At 44.7% G+C, this 27,248-nt stretch overlaps 1 protein-coding gene across 1 annotated transcript in view; it reads right to left on the bottom strand.

Annotated features, from left to right (window-relative positions):
* Positions 1-27,248, bottom strand: part of FSTL4 (follistatin-like 4) — a 676,535-nt gene that overhangs the window by 201,481 nt on the left and 447,806 nt on the right. The window contains exon 5 of the mRNA XM_006872911.1: positions 10,920-11,113. Within this exon, the coding sequence (XP_006872973.1) occupies positions 10,920-11,113 (194 nt within the window). The remainder of the gene's footprint in view (positions 1-10,919; positions 11,114-27,248) is intronic.

Here is a 27,248-nt window from a genome sequence, read left to right as displayed (position 1 = left end):
ATGGTATCTCTTGAAATGGTTGAACATTAACCATTTCCTTTTGGTACAATGACTCTGTGTATTCCTTCCATCTTTTCTTGATGCATTCTGCATCATTCCATAATTTGCCCAGTGAATCTTTCAATAATGAAAGTCGAGGCTTGAATTTTTTCTTCAGTTCCCCCAGCTTGAGAAATACTGACCGTGTTCTATTATTAGGTGTTACCAAGTTGGTTCTGACTCATAGCGATACTGTGTACAACAGAGAAATACTGCCCGGTCCTACAATCTCACAATCATTGCTATGCTTGAGTCACTGTGTCCATCCATCTCATTGGTGGTCTCCTTCTTTTTCTTGTAGACCCTCCACTTTACCAATCATGATGTTCTTCTCCAGCGACTGGTCCCTCCTGATAACATATCTAAAGTATGTGGGATAAAGTCTTCCCATCCTCACTTCTAAGGAACATTCTGGCTGTATTTTTTTCCAAGACAGATTTGTTTGTTTTTCTGGCAGTCCGTGGTACACTTAGTATTTTTCAGCACACTATAATTCAAAAGCATCCATTCCTCAGTCTTTGTCATTCACTGTCCAGCTTTTATATGCACATGAAACACTTGAAAATACCATGACTTGGGTCCGGTGCACCTTGGTCCACAAGAGACGTCTTTGCTTTTCAATACTTTAAAGAGATCTTTTGCAGAAAATTTGTCCAAAATAATATGTTGTTTAAGGAGCTCTGGTAGTGTACTGGTTACGAATCGGGCTGTGAACTGCAAGGTCAGCAGTTCAAAACTACCAGCGGTTCCACGGGAGAAAGATGAGGCTTTCTGCTCCCATAAGAATTTACAGCCTCAGAAACCCTGTGCAGGATCACTATGAGTTAGAACCAACTCCACTGCACTTAACAACAAAATATGTTGTTTCTTAACTGATGCTTCTGTGAGCATTGATTGTGGATCCAAGCAAAATGAAATCCTTGACAAGGTTAATCTTTTCTCTGTTTATCATGATGCTGATTATTGGTCCAGCTGTGAAGTTTTTTTTTTTTTTTTTTTATGGTGTTGTTGTTAAGTGCTGCTAAGTCAGTTCTTACTCATAGTGACCCTGTATACGGTTTCCAAGAAGTGTCTGGTGAGTTTGAACCACTGGCCTGTGGTTCAAACTGAACTTGTGGCCCAGTGCTTCATCCATACTGAAGACTATAGTCTTTGATGTTCAAGCAAGACTGTGTCATTTAAATATCTCAGGTTGTTTGTAAGGTTGTGCCATCTACATATCTCAGGTAGTTAATGAGTCTTCCACTAATCTTGTTGCCATGTTCTTCAAGTAGTCCAGCTTCTCAGGTTATTTGCTTAGCATACAGATTGCACAAGTATGGGGAAAGGATACACATCTTTTCTGATTTAAACATACACTATATTCTTGTTCAGCTTGAATGGCTGCCTCCTGGTCTATGTACAATTGAGCATAATGAAATGTTCTGGAATTCTGATTTTTCACAATGTTATCCATAACTTGTTATGATACACACAGTTGAATGCCTTTGTGTAATCAATAAAACACAGGTAAACCTCTTTCTGGAGTCCTGGTATGGTGCTGTAGGACACTAATGGCAATATTCATGGTTCAAACCCACCAGCTGCTCCCTGAAAACCCTATGCAGGGTCACCATGAGTTGGAACAGACTCAATGGCACTTAACAATATCAATTAATCTCTTTCTGTTATTCTTTGCCTTCAGCAAGACTCATCTGTTAACAGCAACGATATCCTTCATTCTTTGTCCTCTTCTGAATCCAGCTTGAAATTTTGGCAGTTCCCTGTCAATGTATTACTGCAACCATTTTTAAATTGTTTTTAGACAAATTTTACTTTTGTGTGATATTAATGATATTATTTGATAATTTCTGCATTCTGTTGGATCACCTTTCTTTGGAATATGTACAAATATGACTCTCTTCCAAATTTCTTGGCATAAATGAATGCTTACTCGTTGGATCTGTTTGTTGAAACATCTAAATCAGTATTCTGTCAATTCCTGAAGCATTGTTTTTCACAAGTTTACAGTGCAGTTTAGACTTCTTCCTTCAATACCATTGATTTTTGATCATATGCTACCTTTCAAAATGGTTGCGTGTTGACTAATTCTTTATGGTACAATGACTTTGTGTACTCTTTCCATCTTACCTTGATGTTTCTTTTGTTGTTCAATATTTTACCCATTGTTCGGTGCTATCAAGTTGGTTCTGACTCATAGCAACCCTAAGCACCACAGAAACAAACAGTGCCCGGTCCTGTGCCATCCTCACAATTGTTGTTACACTTGAGTCCATTGCTGTTGCCACTGTGCCAACCCATCTCATTGGGGATCTTCCTCTTTTTCACTGGCCCTTCACTTTACCAAGTATGATGTCCTTTTGCAGGGAATGGTCCTGATGATGATGAAAAAATATATATATATATTTATTTATTATAATCCTGCTTATTGTATTTGGCTAATCTTTCTTTTTTTCTTTATTTCCTGAAGTAAAGACTTTATGATCTCTCTCTTTTTCTTTGACTACTTCCTGAAGTGAGCAAAGATTTATGATCTCTCTCTTTTTCTTTGGCTACTTCTTGAAGTGAGTAAAGACTTGACAATCTTTCTTTTTACTTTCCTAAACTAGGAATGCACAATTTAGAAATTTGAACTAGCCAACCGGATAAGAGAAAAGATTGTGCAGTCAAAGCCCTAGCCAATGGGGTGAGACACAGCCTTGAGACTCGCGTCAGGGATTAAAATCCAGAGTGGACTGCCCATTCGGTGTGCTCGCTGGCCTGTTCCTGTATGTACGGCTGTGCTCATGCACCCTCTTGCAGGAGTAAATTTTGCTTTGCCAAGGTAATTTAGTCTCACCGAGTATCTTTTTATGCAACATCAGAATTCATTTCTAACAATTATATGTCCAAAATATGAGAGATGAAGTCTTGCCATCCTGGCTTCTAAGGAACATTCTGGCTGTACTTCTTCCAACACAAATTTGTTTGTTCGTCTGGAAGCCCGTGGTACTTTCAATATTCTTCTTCAAAACCATAACTCAAATGTATCATTTTTTCCCCACCGTCTTCCTTATTCACTGTCCAACTTTCACATGCACATGAGGCTACTGAAAATATCATGGTTTAGCTTAGGTGGACCTTAGTTCTTAAACTGATTATCTTTGCTTTTGAACACCTTAAACAGGTCTTGTGCAGCAGATTTGTTTAATGCAATATGTTGTTTGATAGCTTGACGGCTACTTCCATAAGTGTTGAATGTGGATCCATGCAAAATGAAGCCTTCAAAATGTTAATCTTTTCTCCCTTCATTATGTTGTTATTTATTGGTCCAGTTGTGTGGATTTTCATTTTCTTTACAGTGAAGGTTGTAGTATTTGATATTCATTAGCAAGTATTTCAAGTCCTATTCATTTTTAGCAAGCAAGGTTGTGTCATCTGCTTATTATAGGTTGTTAATGAGTCTTCCATCAACCCTGATTCCATGTTCTTCTTTACATAATCCAGCTTCTTGGATTATTTTCTCAGCATACAAATTGAATAAGTATGGTGAAAGAGTATGACCTTGGCATACACCTTTCCTGATTTAAACATCCAGTATTCCTTTTTTCTGTTTGAACAACTGCCTTTTGGTCTGTGTACAAGTTCCTCATGAGCACAATTAAGTGTTCTGGAATACCCATTACTTGCAATGTTACCCATATCTTGCCATGATCCACACAGTCAAAAGCTTTTGCATAGTTGATAAAGTACAAGTAAACATTTTTCTGGTATTCTTTGCTTCCAGCCCAGATCTGTCTGATTTTCAGCAATGATATCCCTAGTTCCCTGTCCTCTTCTGAATCTGGCTTGAGTTTCTGGTAGTTCCCTGTTAATGTATAATTGCTGCAGCTGTTTTTCAATTACCTTCAGCAAAATTTTACTTGCATGTGATGTTAATGATACTGTTTGATGATTTCCGCATTCCGTTGGGTCGCCTGTCTTTGGAATGAGTACAAATATGGATCACTTCCAATTAGTTCACCAGGTAGCTGCGTTCCAAATTTCTTGGCATAGATGAAAGAGTTCCAGTACTGCATTGATTTTTTGAAAGATATTGATTTGCATACTGTCAGTTCCTTGGACCTTGTTATTTTGTTACGTCTTCAGTGCAATTTGGACTGCTTCCTTCAAGTACCATTGGTTTCTGATCCTATGTTATCTCTTGAAATGGATGAACAGCAACCATTTCTCTTAGTGCAGCGACTCTGTGTATACCTTGCAATAGCACTTTCTGGTGCTATTCATAATGCTTTAATCTTTTGGCATTATATTTGACAATGTACCACTGCTATTCATAAGGGCTTCAGTGGCTAAACATTCAGAAGTAGTTTGCCTCTCCTTCCTACTTTGTCTGGAAGTTCTGATGAAACCTGTCCACCGTGAGTGACCCTACTGATATTTATAATACTGGCGGCATAGCTTCTTGCATCACAATAACATGCAAACTACCATACTATGACAGACAGATGAGGGGTAGATATTGCTCATAGAATCCATCAATATTGCAACTCTCTTTAGATATTTCAGCTTGAGAAATGTTGAGTGTGTTCTTCTCTTTTGTTTTGCTAACTCCAGGTCTTTGCACAATTTCTTATAATACTTGGCTTTGTCTTCTTGAGATGCCGTTTGGAATCTTCTGTTCAGCACTTATCATGTCATCATTTCTTCCATTCATGTTAGCTATTCTATGTTCAAGAGCAAGTTTCAGAGTCTCTTCTGGCATCCATTTTGGTCTTTTGTTTTTTCCTGTCTTTTGAATGACTTCCTGGTTTCTTCATGTAACTTGAATGGCCATTAATGTTCAATGAGTTAAACCTATCCTTGAGATGGTCTCTAATTTCAGGTGGGATATAGTCAAGGTCATACTTTGGCTCTAGTGGATTTGTTTAAATTTTTTCAGCTTCAATTTAAACTTGCTTATGAGCAACCGATGGTCTGTTTTGCAGTTGGTCCCTGGTCTGGTTCAGACTGATGGTACTGAGCTTCTCCATCATCTCTTTTAACAGATGTAATTGATTTGATTATGGTGGCACAATAGTTTGAACCCACCAGCTCCTTCATGAGAGAAAGTTGTGACAGTTTGCTTCTGCAAAGATTTATAGTCTTGGAAACTCTATGGGGCAGTTCTATACGGTCTTATAGGATCACCATGAGTCAACATTGACTCAGCAAAAGTAGGTTTGGTTTAGTTTTGGTATTCCATCCTTCAGGGTCCATGTATATAGTCACCATTTATGGTGTTGAAAAAACAATACTTGCAGTGAATGTGTCATTGTTTTTGCAAAATTCTATGATGTGGTCTCCGGTGTCATTTCTATCACCAAGGCCATATTTTCCCACTACCAATCTTTCTTCTTTGTTCCTAACTTTGACATTCAAAGCACCAGTAATTGTCAATGCATCTTGATTACATGTTTGTTCAGTTTCAGACTGCAGAAGCTGGTAAAAATCTTCCATTTCTTTATCTTTGGCATTAGTAGGTGGTGGTGATGATAATGTGCTGTGGAGTCGATTCTGACTCATAACGACCCCGTACAGGGTTTTCAAAGCTGTAAATCTTTACAGGAGCAGAAAGTCTCATCTTTCTCCTGTGGAACAGCTGGCAGTTTCGAACTGCTGACCCTGAGGTTAGCAGCCCGATTTGTAACCACTATGCTACCAGAGCTGAATAACAGTCATATTAACTGATCTTCCTTGTAAGTGTTCTAACAGTGGTGGTGGTTATGTGCTGTGGAGTCGGTTCTGACTCATAGCCATCCCGAACAGGGTTTCTGAGGCTGTAAATCTTTATGGGAGCAGAAAGCCTCATCTTTCTCCCACGGAACAACTGGAAGTTTTGAATTGCTGACCTTAAGGTTCGCAGCCCTGTATAATAGTAGTACCCTATTGTAGTGTCCTATATCAGGATAGATGTTGAAATGTTCTTCTTGACAATGACTATGAAACCATTCCTCTTTGTCATTCCTGGCATAGTCTGCCATACAATTATCTGCTTCAGAATGGTCAATATCAGTCCATTTCAGATCACTAATGCCCAGGATACCAGTTTTTATGTATTCCATTCCATTTTAAGTGACTTCCATCTTTTGTAGGTTCATACTGTGTACAACCCACATACATTCTGATTATAAATGGATGTTTGTAGCTGTTTCTTCTCATTTGGAAATGAAGGTTCCAAAACTTATACTCTCTCTGTTCATGTCATTAACATCAATTCTATTTTGAAGAGGCAGCTCATCCCCAGTCATTTTTTGGTATCTTTCAACCCGAGGAATTCATTTTCTGATACTATATCAGACAATGTCTCAGTGCTATAAGATTTTCACTAGTCAACTTTTTTAGAAGAAGATTGCCAGGTTCTTCTTCCTAGTGTGTCTAGAAGCTCTACTAAAACCTGCCCACCAGAGATGATCCTCCTGGCATTTGAAATACCAGTGGCAGAGCCTCTAACATTACAGAAACATACAAGTCACCATACTATGACTAACTGACATGACTGGTGGTAAATGTGTCTTTGGGTAGAAATTCCAGTCATTCCCACTTATTCAAAGCCAGTATGTCTGGAACTAGAGATCTTGTAAGGAAAATGCTCAGAAGAGATCTTAGAAGAAAGGAAATGATTTTATTTTGGAGAGGAGAGGGGCAGGAATATTTTCTTTTTATTTTCAGCATGACCTGCTATATTAATGGCAATTTAATGTGATATTGTTTCTAAAAAAAAAAAATGACCCTTCACCTAGCAAGTAAGAATGTTCAATAAAAAGGAGATCAACCATATCACCCTAGATCAATGTTCTGAAGGTGGAAATTTCCCTTTGTCTATTTCTACATTGGAAATTGATTAACTTTTCAGAGGACCCAGGAGTTTCTCCTGGTTCCTGTGATTCAGTGTCAAGGAAAGGCCCATTTTAGCTGTGCTCTGCTTGGCAGATTTATGAAATGGACTTTAAATACATTAAATTTTAAAGAGGAAATCAGAGTCCAATCACCACGCTTGTTAATGGCTTCAGATGCCTTGGGGCACATCTCTGCCAGGTTAGAGCAACATGCCCGGGAAGATTCTGTTTACCTGGCAGCTACCTGGGAGCCATGTGGGCCTGCCTGGGGTGCCAAGAGCCCACAGATGCCTCTGTCTAGTGTAAGCCCAGTGCTTCATGCCCTCGGCACCCTGTGCTGACACCTGTAGTGTAGAGACTTGGCAGGCAGGTTTTCCCATTGGCAAATGTCATTCACAGGATCTGAGCTATTCTGAAAAAAATGTTTGTTCCCAGCACATTTGGATCATCTGTGGGCCTCTGCCCCTTTCCTTTGGGGTCTTAGCTATAGCTGGGGACTGAGTGCTGATGGAAGGGATGACAGGCTAGCAGGCTGGTGCCCTGGGGCTGTGGACAGCAGGCCCTAGGTGGTAAGCAATACAGGGCCCGAGTGTGCCTTATTGTCTGTGACTTCCAGATCTGTGCTCCAAGAAGCAGCCTCTGGCCTCGGTGGTCCTGCTAGAGTGGAGGCCCCTGAGAGGGGAAGTCTGAGTTCCGAAGTCTCTGAGCAGATGCTCTTCTCTGGAGTTTTGTGGATTCCATCATTTCCTCAGAACTGAATACAGCCTGAGCAAGCTGCTTAATATTTTGAATTCTTAATTTCTTCTTCTGAAAATATCTATGACCTGGGGTTAATAGTGCTGCCTACGACAGAGGATGGGTGGCAGGTGTAAGGAAAGAAGAATACTACAGATGGTAATGATGACAACAATAATACCCCCACTATCATTTACTGGGGTGATGCAAACAGTTAACGTGCTTAAGTGAAATTTTGGAGGTGCGAGTCCACCTAGATGAACCCCAGAAGAAAGGCCTGGTTATCTTCTGCCAAAAAGACCAAGCATTAGAAACCCTCTGGAGCACAGTTCTACTCTGACATACATAGGGTCGCCATGAGTCTTAAGCAACTTAATGGTAATTGGCTTACTGGCCATCATTTACTGAGAACCTATCATGTGCCAGACACATCCCTTCATGTGTCTTGGTTCATTAAACCTACACAAGGACCCTGAGAAGTTCACAGATAAGGAAATGGAGACAACGTCAGGTCAGGTGGTGTCCCATGACCTAGTACATGCTAGAGCCAGAACTTGAATTCAAGGAGTGTGCCTTCTTAGCCAGTATCCCACATAGCAAGGAATGATTCTGTGTTTAATATTGAATGGTGCCCCAACTCCCAAAAAATATGTCCATGCTCTAATCCCTAGAACCTGTGACCATGTCTTTGGAAAAAGGGTCTTTGCAGATATAGTTGAAGATCTCAAGACAAGATCCTCCTGGATTATCCAGGTGGGCCCTAAATCCAAGGACAAGCAATGCCTACAGCCCCACAAACTGGAAAATACAAGGGAGGCTTTCTCCCTTCAGAGACTTTAGAGTGCAGCTCTGCAGATACCTTGATTTCAGTCTTCTGTCCTCCAGAACTTAGAAGTTCTATTGTTTTAAGCCTCAAGTTGTGTTACTGCAGCCCTAAGAAACAAATACATCACAAATAAAAGGCCTGGTTTAGTGCCAGGCACATAGTAGAAGCTGAATCAATGATAGGGCATTCCCCACCACAATCCTTCATAATGACCTGGCCTCAGTCTTGAGAAGTCACTGTACCATGTTGGTGGCTTCTTTAGAGTGACATCGAAGATGAAAGTGCATCCTTATCACCTGTCCTATGTGGGTGGATGCTGTGTGGTCTCCAGGGAAGAGCTGTTCCTGCTTCCCATTCTGCCCACAGAGACTGATGTTGTCCTTCCGACACACTTACACACCTGCCCCGTGTAGCTCTAGAGTCCCAGGTCCTCAGAAACAAGCCAACAGAACAGGAGCAGGAATGCAGGCCTCTATGCCACCCTACAAGACCTTTCTAAAGTGTTGAAGAGCAAAGATATCAGCTTGAGGACTAACGTGGGCCTGACCCAAGCCATGGTATTTTCAGTGACCTTGTATGCATGCGAAAGCTCGACAGTGAATTAGGAAGACCATAGAAGGATTGATGCTTTTGAGTTATGGTGTTAGAGGAGAAAGTTGAAAGTGTCATGGGCTACCAAAAGAACCAACAGATCCGTTTTGGAAGAAGTGCAGCCAGAGTGCTCCTTGGAGGCCAAGATAACTAAACTTCGTCTCTCATACTTCAGACATATTGTCAGGAGGGATCAGTCGCTGGAGAAGTAAGGTGGAGGGTCAGAGAAGAAGAGGAAGACCCCAACGAGATGGACTGGCCAAGTGGCAGCATCGATGAACTAAAGCATGGCAACAGTAGTGAGGTTGGTCCAGGATTGGGCAGTGTTTTGTTCTGCTGTGCATAGGTCGCTATGGGTCAGTACTGACTTGATGGCACCTAACAACAACAACATGCCACCCTACAGGCAGTCTATCCTGACAGGCCTCTTCTACAATGGCCTTGAGTATAGCCTCAGGGAGCAAGGTTGCTCTTTCCATACTCCTTTATGCTGGGGATACTGACTACCCGCCATCACCTTGTGGTTGGACAAAGGGACACATGTGCTGTGTTCTAACCCATAGCCTTTGGAGATGGAGAATTCCTAATAGGTGTTGAATGCTCTTCCACTTGGGAAAATTCTTAGATTAGGTTCTTTTGCAAATTTAATATCTGAGTCTGGATGGGAGAAACTGAGAAAAATAGTTAGGAAATTCTCCTTCATGAGGATGTAAAAGGACAGGAAAATTCTTGCCATGCCAAGAGGTAGGAGCTGGGAGTGGAGTGTGGGACCAGGGAGAAGCTGGAAGAAGGGACTCTGCACATGATACTGGACCCCAATAACTCAGGCTTGCTGGTAACAGGCTAATTTAGAAAAGGGGTATCTGGCTTCCAGTCTACTGTAATTCCTTCCCATTCCTCATTCCTCCAACTGCACCCTAGAGTCTCAGTAAAATGTGGTTACTTTCTAGTACAGTCGTAGGACCTTGGAGGCAGGCTGGAGGACTAGTGCCTGATTTGGGACAAAGCAGAATAGGCTGGAGGGGTCTGTAGAAGTGATCGGCAACTGTGAATAGCAGCAGGAGACAGTAAGAGGTTCCTGGAGGTCGGGGTGGAGCCTCAGAAATGCATGAAAGTGGACACACAACATTCTGCAAGCAAGCAGCCTGGGGTTTGAGCTGTTTGTGTTTACATACTATAGAACCAAAGCTTTTGCTGTTGACCCCAATGCCAGGCAGCACCAGGCATTACAGAGTAGAACTGTGTGCTAGGGTTTTATTGGCTGTAATCTGATGGTCATGTCGCCCTTTCATGGCACTGCTGGGTGGATTTGAACCACCCACCTTTAGGTTAGTAGTTGGATGTAAACTGTTTGCAACATCCAGGGACCTCCATGCATTATAGTGAATGGGATATTATAAGGGTAAAGGACTTGGGGATACTCAAGCGACAGCTAGAGAGGCATTTGGCAGAAACCCAATACTGCTTGCTTTGATTCTTCCTGCTGAGGGAAGTAAAGAACTCAAAGAAGAAAATATTTATTTCCCAATTAAAACATCAGAGCCCAGCCCCTCTGAAGTGTGCGATTTGCCAGCTAGCTGAGAGTGCTTCAAAGCTTGTTTGTAAATATTGGCTGAAGGTGGCTGGTGAGAAGAAACTGACATGATTTTGTTTGTAAGCTATCCCCAGAGGCATTGAGCATCAGCTCTCAGGATCCCAGGAGGGACTGAAGACAGTTCCCCTTATGGAGAGAGGTGTCCTCTGCATTCTTGCTATATAGATGGTTACAAACAACTCTCCTCACGTTCATCTCCCATGTTCTATTCCATTTACACCCTAAATGAGAAATTGGATTCCTCCCTAACTCAATTTCCATGGAGGGCAGTACCTACCTGAGCCAGCTCAGAGCTGCTGAGGTGGCTGCTGTCATCTGCATCCAAGTCCTTAAACAGAGACTCCACCAGAAGGCGCTTCTGGGAGGCTGGGTCTTGGCTGCTGTCCCCTTCTTGGAGTGGCTGCAGTTGGGTCTGGAGCGCCAGAAGGACATTCTTTAGGCGGGTGTACTCAGCCATGGTGCACGTATCACCTGAAAGACAAAAAGAGGTTATTGCAGTGAGATGCATCCCTGGGTGTCAGAGGACATTCCCTCCACCTGTCCATCCACTCATCTCAGGCACAAAAACGGTAGGGCATTTGCTGTGTGCCTGTCTATCCACCCATCCATCACACAGAGACTTATTGAGCACGTACTACATGCTGGCCTTGATTTGAGTGCTGGATGGAATGGGGGAATGCAGCCAAGGGAATTCATAACCGTAGCCCCCCACAGCAGCTTTGGGAAAGCCAGCTCCAATTCCATTTTATAACAGCTTGTATTTGCCTTAATCCTACCTTGAAGGCTGCTTTTGAATACTTGGTCTTAAAGATTAGGGAGTTTTAGTTAACAGGACTAATAAGCCCTGCTTAAATTAATTAGGTATACTCCCAGAGCTGGATTACTTCAAAACAAACATGTGTACACAAGCCTATGACCAAGAAACAAAAGGAAGCTTTACGAAATGAAAACCGAAGCATACAGCCCATTACTCTTGGGCCTTTTATTACGGGCCTGTTTGTTGAATCGCATCAGAGCTACACAATGTGTTAGCAAATGACATCTGTGATGTGTGGTAACATGACATAGTGTCTCTTGATGGTGACGAGTCACTAGGATGAACACCATATGGGGCATGGCCTGTAAACAGGGCCCAAGGGATGTTAGCAGATCCCATTGCTGACCTTCCAGCAGGGATGGAACACTTGCTCTGCCTGGCTTTGATGAGTCCTGGAGAATGGGAATGGGCTCTCTGGGGTGTGGGGTGCCTCCCCTCAATTCCTGGTCCAGTTCAGGGTATCAGGTCCTAGGTTGGGACTGGAGAATGGAAATACAGCAATTCTGAGGAGCACAGGCCCCAGAGTCCTATGTCTGCTGCTGCCTGGCTGGGAAGCCATGGCCATGTTTCCTCAGTGACTTCATCTGTGAAGTGGGAATATATACTTCCCACATAGGGTTGATACAAGGATTAAATAAGAAAAATGCATCAAGGGCTTAGCACTGACTGGATGGGCATCATATGCTGCTGGGTCGATTTTCATTCACAGGGACCCTATGTGACAGAGCAGAACTGGCCCATAGGGGTTTCTAGGCTGTAATGAATCAGAATTGACTTGAGGGTACTCAACAACAACAACAACAGCAACAGTCTTTATGATGACAGATCAACAGGTCTTTCTCCCTGAACCACAGGTGGTTTCAAACCAACAACCTTTCTGTTAGCAGACAATTGCTTAATCATTGTGGCACTTTTAAAAGTACTCATAAAATGGTAACTACTTTCCCCTTATCCATTATTGGAACCACATTTGATGAGGAACAATAAACAGGGAAGCTACTTGATAAGAAAAGAGATAACGGAGAAGTTTGTCTGTTTCTCTCCCTCCCTTCCTCCCTCTACAAGTCTGGATGGCCCCAACCACTTTCTCCTGTATTTGTTTGTGTTTCTAAAATTTCTTCCAATTTGTGATCAATTGATTCCCATCAGAAACAGATGCCCACTACCATTTCCTCTTACATGTTTACTCAGAAAAAAAAAATCAATTGCTGTGTTCAATATAATCAAATCTATTTGCTCTCTGGGACTCTCCATGGCATGCTTGGGCAAGGATGAAGCTCTCTCATCCTCCACTCCCCCACCCCCACCCCACCCCTTGCTAACAGCCTTCTTTTTCCTTGTTAGGAAGTGCATTTCTGAGAGGGCTTTGGGTCGCTAAATTGCAAGCCCAATTCTTAACTCAGTATAGCTGCACAATGTTGGAAATAGTGGCCTTGTCCCAGGGAAAGATGTGGTTGGCTATTGAATTTTTCTACTTTCTAGATTTGGATAAAGGCCATTTGTTGCTAAGAAGAATAGTCTTGATCAAGATATTTGCCCCTAACCTACAACATTGGGTGAAATCTAGTCCTGGCAAAAGGACAAGCAGTCAGGATGCAAAATATGAGCAGATAAATGCTATTGTCAATAGTGATGAAAGTATGTGGAGGACCTGCATGGACCAGTCCTGGAGAGACACACCAGGACGTCTTATATTCAGATGCTGGGAAGATGGTGTACACAGTGGATGGATACGGTATCAATACCCAGAAATACATGCTAGGCAGTAGGAATCATGTAGTCTGAAGCCAGCAGTGCAACATGTCTGAAGATGGGGAGAGTGGGAACAAAATAAGGTAGAACAAGGAAGAAGAGGCACTTAGGTAGGGACTCAGGAGCCATACATAGGAGAGAGTGAGGGGAGCTATGGCAGGCTTTCTGGCACTGTAGGTCACACTATGACGCTGTAGGATCAGCATTAGATTGCAAACCACAATGTCAGCAGTTCAAACCGACCAGCTGCTCCTTGGAAACACCACACAGGGTTGCTATGAGTCGGAAGGGACTCAATGGCACTTAACAACAACAAGAAGATTACATCATTCAAAGGAACCCTGATGGTGTAGAGGTCAAGTATTTGGCTGCTAATTAAAAGGTCATTGGTTTAAACCCACTGGCTCCTCTGCTGAAGAAGAATGTGGCAGTCTGCTTCTGTGAAGATTCATAGTCTTGGAAACCCCACGGGGGCAGTTTTAGCCTGTCCTATAGCAACACCCTCGGAAACCCTGTGCAGGGTCGCTATGGGTCGGAACCGACTCGACGGCACTTAACAACAACAACAACAACATAGCAATACTATAAGTCAGACTGAACTCTATGGCAATGGGTTTGGTAATGATTTCTTGTTTTCTTTTATCAAGGTCCCTCACTCTGCATGTCCTGTGCCGGGCACTGGGGGTCTGAAAAAGTCAAGTGGCCCCTGTAAGGAGGTCTTCAATCCTTTACCTCAGGAGCAGCTGTGTTCTAAGAGAGTCTCAACTGAGGACTCTGCTTAAGCCCTCAAGATTAGATCATTTGTCCATCATTCCTGAGCACCTCCAGTGACCTGGTAGCAGTGACCACACAGGGAATGGTGGCCTTGTGGTAGAGATGGTCACTCTTGGGTTCAAAGTCCAGACTCATTGGGAAGCCGTCTGATGTTTGCCTGACTTTGCGATCTGGAATCTGTGGAGGTGGGAGGGAGGAGAACTTTCTCTTCTGCCCTCTTCCGGTTCCCAGAGGTAGGTGCCCTAAAACCTGCAGCTTCCAGCATATTCCCTGAGGCAGGCCTTGGTTTCCAGGCTGGGTATCTCCTAGTCAGGTGTGAAAAAGTGACAATGACATTATGGGAGTCTCATTTCCTACTCTTCACTCACACTTGTGGTATCAAATAGGAATGATTTACGGAGGTGGAGCAGAGGGTATCTGTGAACCTGTTAGACCTGGTCTTTACCTGCCCTGTTGCCAATGTTATACATTGCTCTCATTATGTTATATTAAGTGCCTTTGAGTTGGTTCTGACTCATAGTGACCCTGTATAAGGTTTCAGAGGAGCCGGTGGGTTTGAATAGCCAACCTTGCAGTTAGCAGTCCAGTGCTTATCCTACAGAGCCATACTAAGACTCCATGTCTCAGTATGTATGTATATGTTGTTGTTAAGTGCCATTGAGGTGGTTCCAACGCATAGCCACCCTGTATAGGGTTTCCAAGGAGTGGCTGGTGTGTTTGAATTGCCAACCTTGCAGCTCAAACTGACCTTATGCATTATCTTGCAGCACCACACCAGGACTCTCTCTATGTATATGTTGTTGTTAAGTGCTGTAGTTTCAGTTCCAACTCACAGTGATCCCGGATAAGGTTTCCAAGGAGTGGTTGGTGGATTTGAACCACCAACTTTGAGGTTAGCAGTCCAGTGCTTTTAGCCTATAGTGCCACACCAGGACTATAGATAGATATAGATACATTGTTGTTCAGTTGTTAAATGCCGTCAAGTCAGTTCTGACTCATAGCTACCCTGTATAATGTTTCTGAGGAGTGGCTGGTGAGTTTGAACCGCTGTCCTTGAGGTTCAAACTGACCTTGCAGTCCAGTGCATTATCCTGCAGTGCCACACCAGGACTTCAGATATGTTGTTGTTGTTGTTGTTAAGTGCCGTCGAGTCGGTTCCAGCCCATAGCAACCCTGAACAGGGTTTCTGAGGCTGTAAATCTTTACGGGAGCACAAAGCCTCATCTTTCTCCAGCGTAGCCCCTGCTAGTTTCGAACTGCTGACATTGCGGTCTGCAGCCCAATTTGTAATCACTACACTACCAGAGCTCCTTTTTGGACTTCAGATATAGATATAGATATATAGCTATAAAGGAGCTCTGTTAGCGAGCATAGTGGTTGCAAGTTGGGCTGCTAAACCTTAAGGTCAGCGGTTAGAAACTACCAGTCGTTCCACAGGAGAAAGATGAGGATTTCTACTGGAATAAAGATTTACAGCCTTGGAAACCCAATGCATGCTCTCTATGAGACAGAACTGACTCCACAGCACATAACCACCACAACTACCATACAGATACAGATACAGATATGGAATCCTGGTTTGGTGCTGTAGGATAAGAAATGGATCATATATATTTGATCATTGAACAGCACAGATGAGTATAAAGAGAAAATGAGTCACTCCTAATCCACTTTCTGGAATGCTGGTGTGGCGCTGCAGGTTAATGCACTGAACTGCAAGGTCAGTTTGAACTGCAAGGTCAGCAGTTCAAGCTCATCAATCTCTCCTCAGAAACCCTATACAGGGTCGCTATGAGTCAGAATCGACTCGACAGCACTTAACAACAACAACAACAGTCCACCTTCTGGAGGCAGCTGCTATTAGTGAAGGCAAGGCCTCCTCAGAGATAAATCCAGGCCCTCGCTGAGCCATCAGCAGAATACATTCATCCAGGAGTCTGGGGCTTGTCTGCTGTACGTGGGCACACACTTACACAGCCTCTGCTTCCTTCCTCCCTCCTTTCTGAACTTTCATTCTGTCTGACCATAGCCCTTGACTCAGACTCTTCTCATCTTCACACAGGTCGTCCCTGCTCACCCCTTAAGTCCACATGTGTGATTTCAAGAGGTGAGGGGTAGGGAGGAGGGAGAAAACCACAGCAACACCGACTACTGAAGTACAAGGGGGCTTCAAAAATTCATGGAAACATTCCATTAATATCTTTGAATTCCATGATATTTTTGAAGTCCCATGGTACGCTTTGCCCTGGGTCTTTTTACTTACTGTTCCTTCCATCTGGAGTGCTCCTTACCCAGGTCCCCTTTCACTTCACTTTGATCACTGTTTACCACCGGATCAGAAAGATGGCCTGTCTTAACCTCGGCTCTCAGTTTGTGGGGTGAAGGTGGGTTTCCTCAGAATACACCACATAACAACCTCCTCCTGGGGGTCTCAAGGTGGAGATAGACGTCATCACAAGCTGCTACATCTACTGACACCATCACTATTGATAGTCACCACCACCAGGCTCAACAGAGCACTGAATGGGGAGTCAGGAGACCACCTGGCTCTGCAGTAAGGAAGGCACTCATTCCCAGCTCCATTTCCTTATGCAAATGGAGCCAACAATAGCCCCTTCACTTACAGGGTGATGAGCACAGAGAAAAGAGAGGGCTTTGCAAAATCCAAGTTGCCAACTAGGGCCGCAGTGCTCTCTTGATGAAAGGAACTCATGTACTGAGACAGCATGTCTGTGTCCCCTTCTCTGTTGCCCACTACCTGGCACAGGATGGCTACAAAATCATCAGTTTGTGGATAATCAGGAGAAAAGGCACCCTGAATTTCCTCCTTCCTGCTTATCTCCTATGGTCATCCTTGCTCTGGAATTTCTCAGGGAAGAAGGCTGACAATGACAAGCATCCTCCACAGCTTCCCAAAGGGTCCAACTACCCTTCTGCCAACTTGCACATCCTCCTCCACGTGGCAGGACCAGCACGGTCAGCCCCCAGCATTGGCCTTGGACTCGCTGTCAACATGTGTGTGTAACTCCTCCTGCTTCTAGCCCAGGCCTGCTTTGGCAGATAAAATATTGATCAGCTTGCTGAGGAGCCCAGAGTGTGATCCTATTTTCATGTCAGAACTTGGTAATGAACTACATTTATCAAGCCCGTTCTCCATGAGAAAGGTCAGCTGCAGATCTGGCTAAGTTGTTATGACACCTCATTAATCTAATTCCCTCAATAATTGTTCCTCTATGAGGATTCTAATGTTCTCCCATTCCCGCCACACTCCCTCCACACAGAAGGAGATGATTATAGCAGAAGCACAGGCACATTGCATTTAATTTTTTGAGCAAAAGGAGATAGGGAGCAGGGAGCAGCATCTGGAATTAAGTGTCCATCAAAGGAACACTTTCTAGTGTAGAACAAAGGGAAGCAAGGGAAACAGTATGGATGTTCCAGCAGCTTCTGACAACTCTGCTAGACCTCGCCTCCTAGGGACCATCATCACTAGGTGGCAGGTAAAGCCTTCAGTCCCAAATGTGAGTAGGGCTGGGGGCTCCAAGAGTTAAGGAAACGGGTGTGTGGTATAGTGTGGGCAAATGGGAAACTCCACCCAAGCAGTGGGAAACTCAGATTCTAGTTGAGAGTGAGGCACATCTTGTGATCAAGATTCCTGGTCCTGGACACCCATGTGTGGGCATGTGTGAGGGTGGGACAGAGACTCCTGCCACCAGGAATAGGAGGGTGGTAAAGGAGACCAGAAAGGGCCTGTCTCCTTCCGCCTCCTCCTCTTCGACACCCCGACACTCCATCATCAAGTCCATTAGCCTCTCTCTGTACTATGTCAACCCCCAACTAACAGATTCCCTCATCTTCTGCCCCATGCTTCTCTAGTACTGTCTTCCGTATGTTTCTGTCCTATAGCTCTACTCTCACACTTTCATTTCTGTGAGTTACCCCTTCACTTGTTGATAGTCAGCATCCTCTGTTAGACCGCCAAACGTAAGATCAGGGACTTAGCTCTGTTTGCAGGTATACATCCCTAGCACCTGGCCCAGCACCTGTACATGGAAGGTGCTCATGTAATTTCTGTTGACTGGGGCCCCCTGTCATCCATTGTGTCAGTTTCTTGGGAGGGGGCTGACTGTGTGTGAGGTGGGGTGTAGGTAAACAGCTTCAGATACATTCTCATTGAAGTTCAAGGTGTCCTGGGCTTGCCAGGGAGTGTTGTTGTTGTTGTTGTTGTTGCTAAGTACCGTCGAGTCAGTTCCCACTCATAGTGACTCTGTATAGGGTTTTCAAGGAGTGGCTGGTGAGCTTGAACAGCCCTACTTATCCAGTGGTGGCACCCCCAAACCTACAAAGGTGACCTCACATAGTTCTGGCATAGCCAGGCTGGGGGTGAGATAGTGAGGTAGTGAGGTGGTCAGTCACAGAGGCAGATGATGGAAGGTTCTATTCTCTCATCCTATTATGTTATGAGGACTGCTCTGACCCTGCAAAGAGGCCAGAAATGGGCCCTATGCTCAGAGCAGCAACCAATGTGGGGAGTCTTGATACAACTTCAGGTAAAGGTCAATTCCATTCAGGGATTCCAGTCAATAACTGAGTCCAAAACTGACCCTGAGGCCACCTGTGCTCCTAGGGGAGCTCTAAACAAAGACTGAATGGTGGGGAGCTAAAGACTGAGGAAGGCCCAGATGCCAGACGCTGGAGACTTCCAAAATGCTAGAAGTTTCTCAATGTGGCAGTGTTGATCTTCAGGAAAACCAGGTAATGAACTCAGCACCTAACTGAAAGGCTAGCTGTTAGAGTCTACACAGAGGTACCTCGAACCAAGGCCAGGAAGTCTGCTTTTGAAAAGTCAGCCACCAAAAATCCCAGTGGAGCGCAGTTCTCTCCAACACATATGGAGTTGCCTTAACTTGAAGCCAACTTGATATTGACTGTTATATTTTAGAAGTCTCCTACAAATCCCAGCTTCCCTGGAGAGAGGAATGCAGGATGTGGGTTACCTGACATCAGGAAGAATGTGTTGGGGTGGGGGGCTGGTGAGCCCTGGTGGGTCATGCTTTGAGATGTCAAAAGGTGGGGCATGGCAGCTCCCTACCCAAACCAGACACAGGTCATCCTTTCAGAAACTACAAAGGGACCAGTAAGGACTGTGCCATATGTCCACTGACCCCAGCTGTTCTTCAACCTGGCAAGGTGGTCTAGTTCCATCTAGACCAGAGTCCAGATACTGAGAAAACCCCAGAGCAGCTCAGGGGAGAAACAGGATGTGTCCATGCCCATCCTACTGGCTGTTGTTGGCTCTGCTCACAGCCCTCTCCAACATTAGCAACATTCCTTATTCCTCCCATTCCCACACTGTCTCTAGCTGCCTGACAAGTGATGTCACATGCTGCCCCGTCAAAGCTGAGATCTTTGCCACCAAAGCAAAAACTTGGCTTAATCGTCGGCATCAACATTACCACTAACTGTGAATGTGCTATCCGGGCCTCAGTTACGATGTGTCGTTCTGAGGGCTGTTTTGAAACCACTAAGCTGTGCAAAGAGCAAGAAGCATTTTACTCCCAGATCTAATTTATGAGCCGCCATAACTTTACTGGAGTTTAGCTTAAGAAGAACAGATGTTTAACTTGATGTAAATTCATGAACATTAGCACTCTTTCTGCTACCATTTCTAGGAAAATTCAATTAACAATAAATGCCAAAACCATTGGGCTTATCCTTAGGATACATTTTAGCTAACAGGATGTTGTTTCCGTGACGGTGTTGACAGAGCCTCAAAATTTGAAAAATTCAGCACAACGTGAGACGAACTTCTCACTTCCCCCAAAGAAACATGAACAGCCACTTGGTGACCCATTGTTGGCTTTCCCTCTGAGGCCTGTGGCTTCTGAGTAAATGGGTCCCTATCCCCTCTGGAGATGTTTATGTCTGGCTCTGACCAAAGCTGGAACCACAGACTCCTCTATCCTTGAAGACCCTCCTTGGTCTGGTTCCACCTACTTCCCCCTATTGGCCAGGAGGTCATCCTGCAGATGCTCCTTTTCCAAAATGTCCTTTTTCAAGTCTGCCGTTTTTGCCAAGGCCCAGCTCCATAGAGTCACTTCCGTCCGCTCCCAACCACACACTCTGGCCTTTGGCTCTTTAATCCTGTGGATCTTCTCTTTATCTTTGGCCTGCCTCCTCCCTAGATTGAGCTCCCTGCAGGCAAACACTGTGTTCCCAAACAACTTGCATCTCACTCAACTGGAAAGAATGGCCAGCAGGGACCCATGGTGGCTTTGCCTGTACTGGGTGGAGGGAGCTGGAGCGGGGAAGCCCAGCCATGGGTCTGGAGGAGCTTGTCTGCCTCCTCCTATTCCATCACTCAGAGCTCTACCTGGGTAGACCCTCCTCACTCACTAGTTTCAACACCACCACAATGCATTCAAGTGGGACATGGTAAAGCCAGGTCCACTTTATGGAGCGACATGGCCAGACTCATGGCCGACATGTGACAAATTCAGTATCAAACCTGGGTCCTAGCCCCTGGTTACTTCAATCACATGACATAGGACACCAAGAAAATGAAAAGTAGAACCTCTTGACTTTTTTTTTTTTTTTCCTAGAAAATTCCCAGGAGAGGTCTAGTTAAGGAAGGTTGTTAAGCTTAGGGGAAAAGCAGCTATGAGAAAAAGTATTTAACATGTTTTCAAACTTTGGTCTGAATCAGAATCACCTGATACACTGGCTGATAATGTAAATTCTGGGTCCCACCTTTAGAGAGGGTGTGGCAGCCTGTCTGGATGAAGGCTGGAAAGCTGTGATTCTGACACAGATTCTCCAGCCAGTATACCTTGGGAAGCATCCTTAGCTGGCCCTCCGGTAGCTTACTTGGCTTGAGAGATGATTAGTTCCTGGGAGGGACCTGGAAGGAACAACTACCAGGAATCAAGTCAGAAGGAAAACCTGTGCAGCTGTAAGATAGTGTCCACGCCTCAGCAACGGCCCAGACAGAGCCAAGCAGCTCCACCTCACTTCCTATTTCCCTGCAAGGTGTGCATGAACTGGTTCCTGCCCGCACTGGAAGTAGAAGCTGCATACAGCTGCAGGGAGGGGAGGGCATGGATACAGGATGGGTTCTGTTTCAGTGACTTTAGGAACTCCTGCTGTGTAGAGCTGACATCCATCACAGGATGGCTGGATTTGCAGATGAGAGAGTTCTTCCCTCAAAGGTCACCTGCTGGCATCTGGCCATACCATGTCCTTAGTGTGTGGTAGCCAGTGATGGCGAATGAAATACAAAGGCAGAACCTTCTTGGATGTGACTCGGTCCCATCTGGATGCATCCTCTCAACTTCCCAGGACCCATAGGGGGCCTAGTACCAGGTTGGCAAACTTTGCTTGGTCAGCGTCCAGTCCAGCACTCTTTGCTCTGGAGTGTCTGTATTAATCACTGCAGGTGATTTTGAATGTTTTGGCTTGAAGGAACAAGGGCCTCTTAGGACCACAAACAAAATCTACACATCTAAGGCTCTCTATGGCTTAAACCTGGGGTCTAGCAAAAATAGTCAGGAAGATCTTGTGCCTTGCTCACTGGCTGCCGTGAACTAGAGGCACTCAAACCCACTCCAATGTGGGCAGAATCATCCACCTCCATCGGAACTTGTAGACAAAACCTCATCTCAAATTTTGCCCCAGCATCAGGTAATTTACACGAACAAAGTCACCCAGACCTTTGTTAACTAAATGGTACATTTGCTCATGAATGCCTGGTTCAATTGATGTTGCTATACAATCTGCCATTTGACATTTACAATCCTCTCTTTTATTCCTATTAGAGAAAGCAAAATTGGTTAGATTCCTGGGAGAGGGCTCCACATACACATTTTATGGTTGACTGGCACATCTATCAGGTGGCCTCAGAGCGAAAGAGTAATGTTTGAAAACTTGAATAAATGTTAGAGTCCCCCTGGCATTAAGAACTTTATTTTTTACAGCTGTGTTAATAGAGAACCCATGGACTCCTAACCCCGTGACTTCATTCCACCTCCTCACTACCCTGTCCAGAGACAGCCTCCTATTCCTTTTCCCTACCCCAAACACCTAGAGGGACCACCCCCACCCTCTATTTAATTCCATTGATCCTAGTCTGGAGTCTTCCCTGGGAGACTTCATTCCACCAAAGTCTAACTAAAAGAAAATTCACGCTGTCAACTGGATTCTGACTCAGTGACCCGATAGGACAGAGTAGAATGAGGGCTTCCAAGGCTGTAAATCCTAATAGGAGCAGTCTGCTGCATCTTTCTTCCCCCGAGTAGCTGGTGGGTTCAAACTACTGACCACTTGGTTGTCAGCCCAATGCTTAACTCACTAAGCCACCAAGGCTCTTTAACCAAGGGGACGAGTCCTGCTACGGAGATAGCAGTAACTTAGCTCCTTAGCTGTGGCGCATGCCCAGGAATGTAGTTGTTTGAGCCACTGTGGTCTTTGGCTGCTGAGCTGAGCACTGAGCTTCAGCACAGCTGGGGATGTCTTAGTGAGTGATTAAGACAAGGGCAGGGTAACTATCAGGCAAAGTAAGCATTTTGGTCACATGTGGACCCAACACACATCCAAGGAACCCAATAAAGGGTCTCAAGAAGGCAGTGCAGCCTCCAGGAGGCAGTTTGAAATTTTGTGGGGGTGTTTTTGCTTGTTACAATGATTGGGTGGCTCTATGGCCCTTGGTGTGGATCAACACGGGACAGCGAACCACAAGGTCAGCAGTTCAAATTCACTAGCAGCTCTTTGGAAACCCTATACAGGGTTTCTAGGAGTTGGAACTGACTCAAAAACATTTAGTAACAGCATCAAGTGGCTCTTAAGGAGCCTTGGTGGTGCAGCAGTTAAATGCTCAGCTGCAAACTGAAAAGTTGGTGGTTCGAATGCACCAACTGCTCCTTGAGAGAAAGATGTGGCAGCCTGCATCTGTAAAGATTTATAACCTTGGAAACCCTATTGTTGTTGTTGTGAAGTGCCGTGGAGTCGGTTCCAACTCATAGCGACTCCGTAGAGGGTTTCCAAAGAGTGGCTGGTAAGTTTGAATTGCCAACCTTGTGGTTCAAACTGACCTTTTGGTCCAGTGCATGATCTCACAGCACCATGCCAGGACTCCTTGGAAACCCTACAGAAAGGTATTAATCTGTCCCATAGGGTTGCTCTGAATTGGGTTTGGCTTTATGGCAATGGGTTTGGTTTAGTGCCACTTCAAGATGGCTAAGTTTCGTCTCTCATACTTTGGACATATTGTCCGGAGGAAACAGTTGCTGGAGAAGGATGTCATGCTGGGTAAGGTGGAGGGTCAGAGAAAAAGGGGAAGACCCCTAACGAGATGGATTGGCCAGGTGGCATCATTGATGGATTCAAGTGTGGCAGTGGTAGTGAGGTTGGCCCAGGATCAGACATTGTTTCATTCTGCTGTGCATGGGGTCGCTATGAGTCGGTTGCGACTCGATGTCACCTGACAACAACAACAACAACAACAACAACAACAACAATCATTTGGCTGCTAACCAAAAATTTGGTGGTTTGAACTCACCAGTCACTCTGAGGAGAACGATGTGGCAGTCTGCTTCTGTAAAGATTTACAGTCTTGGAAACCCTATGGAGCAGTTCTACTCTGTACTATAGGGTCACCGTGGGTTGGAAAGGACTACGATGACAACAGATTTGGTTTGGTGTAGTGGCACTTAATGGGTGGGGTCCTGGTGCAGTGCTGTGGGCTAACACATCAGACTGCAAAGCCGTTTGAACTGCAAGGTCCGTGGTTCAAGCTCACTAGCTTCTCTTTGGAAACTCTATACAGGGTTGCTATGGGTCGAAATCCACTCCACGGCACTTAACAACAACAACAACAATGGGTGGGGCTGGGGATGCTAGATATTCTGCTAGGTGTAACACAATTTTGCACAACAAATTGCTGGCCTGGTGTCTCACACAAATCCCCCAGTGGACAGTTATGGAGGTAAAAGATCTGGTGACTTTTTCCTGAAATCTAAAACTGTGTTACATATGAGGAGGCCCGAAAAACTTTGTGGAAATGGAATGAAAAGAGAATGGAAGTTTCCCACAAACTTCTTGAATCCCTCCTCGTACAGGGCATTCCTTACCAGGGTTTCAGTGGTTCCAAGGATGCAACTATGCTATAAATTGTAAATTTCATTCATAACTCTATTAAGAATTGTTTGCCATTTTGGAACTTGTGCCACCAAAAGCAATGTCAATTGATCACTCAAATTGTCACGCAGCCATCGAAGGCTGCATCTGCAGTCACGGGGATCACACACAGCAATTGCTCTGACCACTACAAGTGGAGCTGGTGCCCAAACATTTACTGGTTGAAAGGTAATTTTTCATGATTCATTTTCCTTGTAGTTTCCTTTGTGTCACAGTTTTTGATATGACTATAGATTCATTTCAAGATAATACAAGAGCTTTACAAAATACTTGCTACAAACAGGTAGCTTTAGGTAGGATAGTATTCAATAGCAAAGGGTTACCTGTGACCTTGCTTCTTTTCCCATCCTCAGTCCTAGGATTCTTAGCAAACAGTGGGAACAGTGTGTGTCTACTTGAGTACGTATGTATGGTGAACATGTGAGTGTTCACCTGTGTGTGCACCCCTGTGATGCATGTATCTTTATGAACATGTCCCTGGGGAGATGCTCTGCACACATATATACTTGGATGTGAAAGCCAAATCTGGGAAGGCAGAGGGTACAGTCACGCTCTGGAACTATGAGTCTACCTGGTACCTATGGACCAGTCCAACAGTTCTTGAGGATGAGGCTTCACCTACAAGTCCAGAAGCAGAAACGACATGCCCCATATCTGAGTGGTCCAAATGGTTAATGTGCTCACCTGCTAACCAAAAGGTTGAAGGTTCAAGTTCACTTACAGGTGCTTTGGAAGAAAGACTTGGGGGTCTACTTTCGAACAATCATATACTAAAAACCCTTTGGGGAGCATGGTTGTGCCACACGATAAGCCTGTTGTTGTTGTTAAGGGCCATCCATTGAATAGGTTCTGACTCACAGTGACCCTATATATAATGGAACAAAACGTCGCCCAATCCTGCACCATCTCCACAAATGCTGCTACGTTTGAGCCCACTATTGTTACCATTGTGCTAATCCATCTGTCCCTCCACAGTAAGCACTGGACTGCCAACCACAAAGTCCACAGTTTCAGCCTGCCAGCTTTTCTATGGGAGAAAGATGAGGCTTTCTGCTCTCACAAAACATTTAAAGCCTTGGAAGCCCTAAAAGAGGTCGCTATGAGTAAGAACTGACTTGCCGGCACTTAATATCAGCAACAACAAAAACACTACATGAGTCCTGGTGTAGCACTGTCGGATAAGCACTGGACTGCTAAATGCAAGGTTGGCAGTTCAAACCCATCAGCCACACCTTGTAAACTTTATGCAGCCTCACTATTATGAGTCAGAACCGATTTGACAGAACACAATAACAAAAACGCTATGGACCACAGTTTACTGTGGCACACATAGGGTCACCATAAGTCAGAATCAATGTGTTGGCAACCAGTAATATTTTAGGACATGAGGTAGGACTCTCTGCTGCTCATTTTCTTCAGAAAAGGGCTGTTTCCTATCTCTGTTCTTCTCAGATGTCCCCTGGTCAGAGCAGCAGGGGAGAAGAGTTGTTATCTGATGTGCCTGGTGTTTCTCTCTCCTCATTGTTGTCTCTGAGTTTTGCTCAGACACACCAATCTTTAGCTTCTAAGCTGAGCCACAGAGCCACTGGGCTTTAAAGACAACCAGTAGATATTCTTTTTCTCTGGCAGGAAGTGCACGTGGGGTGCAAATCAATGCCAGGGACTGAGGTCTTCAGACAGGAATGATCCAGTGGTAACAAGCCCTGTGTTTCCAACTAAAGAAGCTTTGGTGGGATACTGGGGGCATTTTACTTTCAAAGAAATGGTGTTAAAGGAGAATGGCCTCAGAATGGTCTCAGGAAACAGGGTCTGCTTTCAGCCGGGGATTAGGGCCTTTTCGAGCATGGGCTTGGCAGTAAATGTAGCTTCAATGAATGATCTGCACAAAGTGTTAGATCTGAGATGACTCTGAACTTTCTGGAAGGTTTATCTTAACCTCCCTGACTTGTACGATTGATAGTAAATCCCAGGTTGAGAAAACCACAGAAATTAAACAGAATTCTACCACAATTCTGAGAGACACCAAGCAGTCTTTTGGGGAAAGTTTTGGGGGATTTTCAGTTTTGGGGCTGCTAGGCAAAGAAGTCCCTTCATCCCCTGTGTTTACACTGTTGTTCCAGGGATTTATCTGCACTGGAAATGCTCCCAAATACAGAAAGCCCATGGAAGGAGCTAAGAACCCTGGTAGTGGTACCGTGGGTTAGGCATTAGGAATAACCGAAAGGTTGATGGTTCAAACCCACCATCCACTCTGTGAGAGAAAGATAAGGCAATCTGCTTCCCTAAAGGTTTACAATCTTGGAAATCCAATGGAACAACTCAGTTCTGTCTTACAAGGCTGCATAGTTGGAGCCAACTTGACAGTAATGGGTTTGGTTTGGGTTTGCATAGAGGAAGCTGCTGAAACCCTTGCCTTGGTGCATGTTGTCCCCAGAGGGGAGTTTTGAACCTGGGTGCTCTGAGCTGATGTCCAGGTGGTGGTCCTGCTCTGTGTTCAGAACACAGGGTGGGCAAGAGTGAGGGGCTGACTAGGGAAGGGTGGCATTGCAGACAGACAAGGGAGCCAGGGATGTGACTCAGCGAGTGCTCTGAAAGTCCCTCCTCCACCAGAAAATTGAGTTATTCTAGACACATCTCAGCCATATCATCGTCTGCTCCGTTTACTCCCCAAACACCGCTAATGCAGCAGCCTGATCAGGTTTTGTGGATGTGCTGACTTATTAGATTCACACACGGGGAAATCGCCTCAGCCTCTCTTTGCCCTCCATATTCATAAGTCCTCTGATCCTGAGAGTGGTCTCCTCGCTGCCTGGTTCAGCATGTAAATGGATTCTGATGGCTCAGAGCCAACAGGGCTGGGAGCCAGAGGGGCCCTTCACAATTCTCAGAGGGCAAGTGTACACAGATGGAATGTGTCTGGGTATGCAAGGTGGGGGGCGGTGGCCCACAGCTGAGGTTTTCTTCACACATGAGATCCTGAGTAAGTGTCCTATGCACATCCCTGTGGATAAGGTGCAGCCCAAATATGTCACAAGGATTAGTATGTTTTGTCTCAGCTTCAGAATACATCTT

Source organism: Chrysochloris asiatica, unplaced genomic scaffold (assembly GCF_000296735.1).
Source record: "Chrysochloris asiatica unplaced genomic scaffold, ChrAsi1.0 scaffold00215, whole genome shotgun sequence".
NCBI classification, from domain to species: Eukaryota; Metazoa; Chordata; class Mammalia; order Afrosoricida; family Chrysochloridae; genus Chrysochloris; species Chrysochloris asiatica.
Note: the sequence above shows the minus strand (reverse complement) of the source record. Positions and strands in the feature narration are given on the sequence as shown.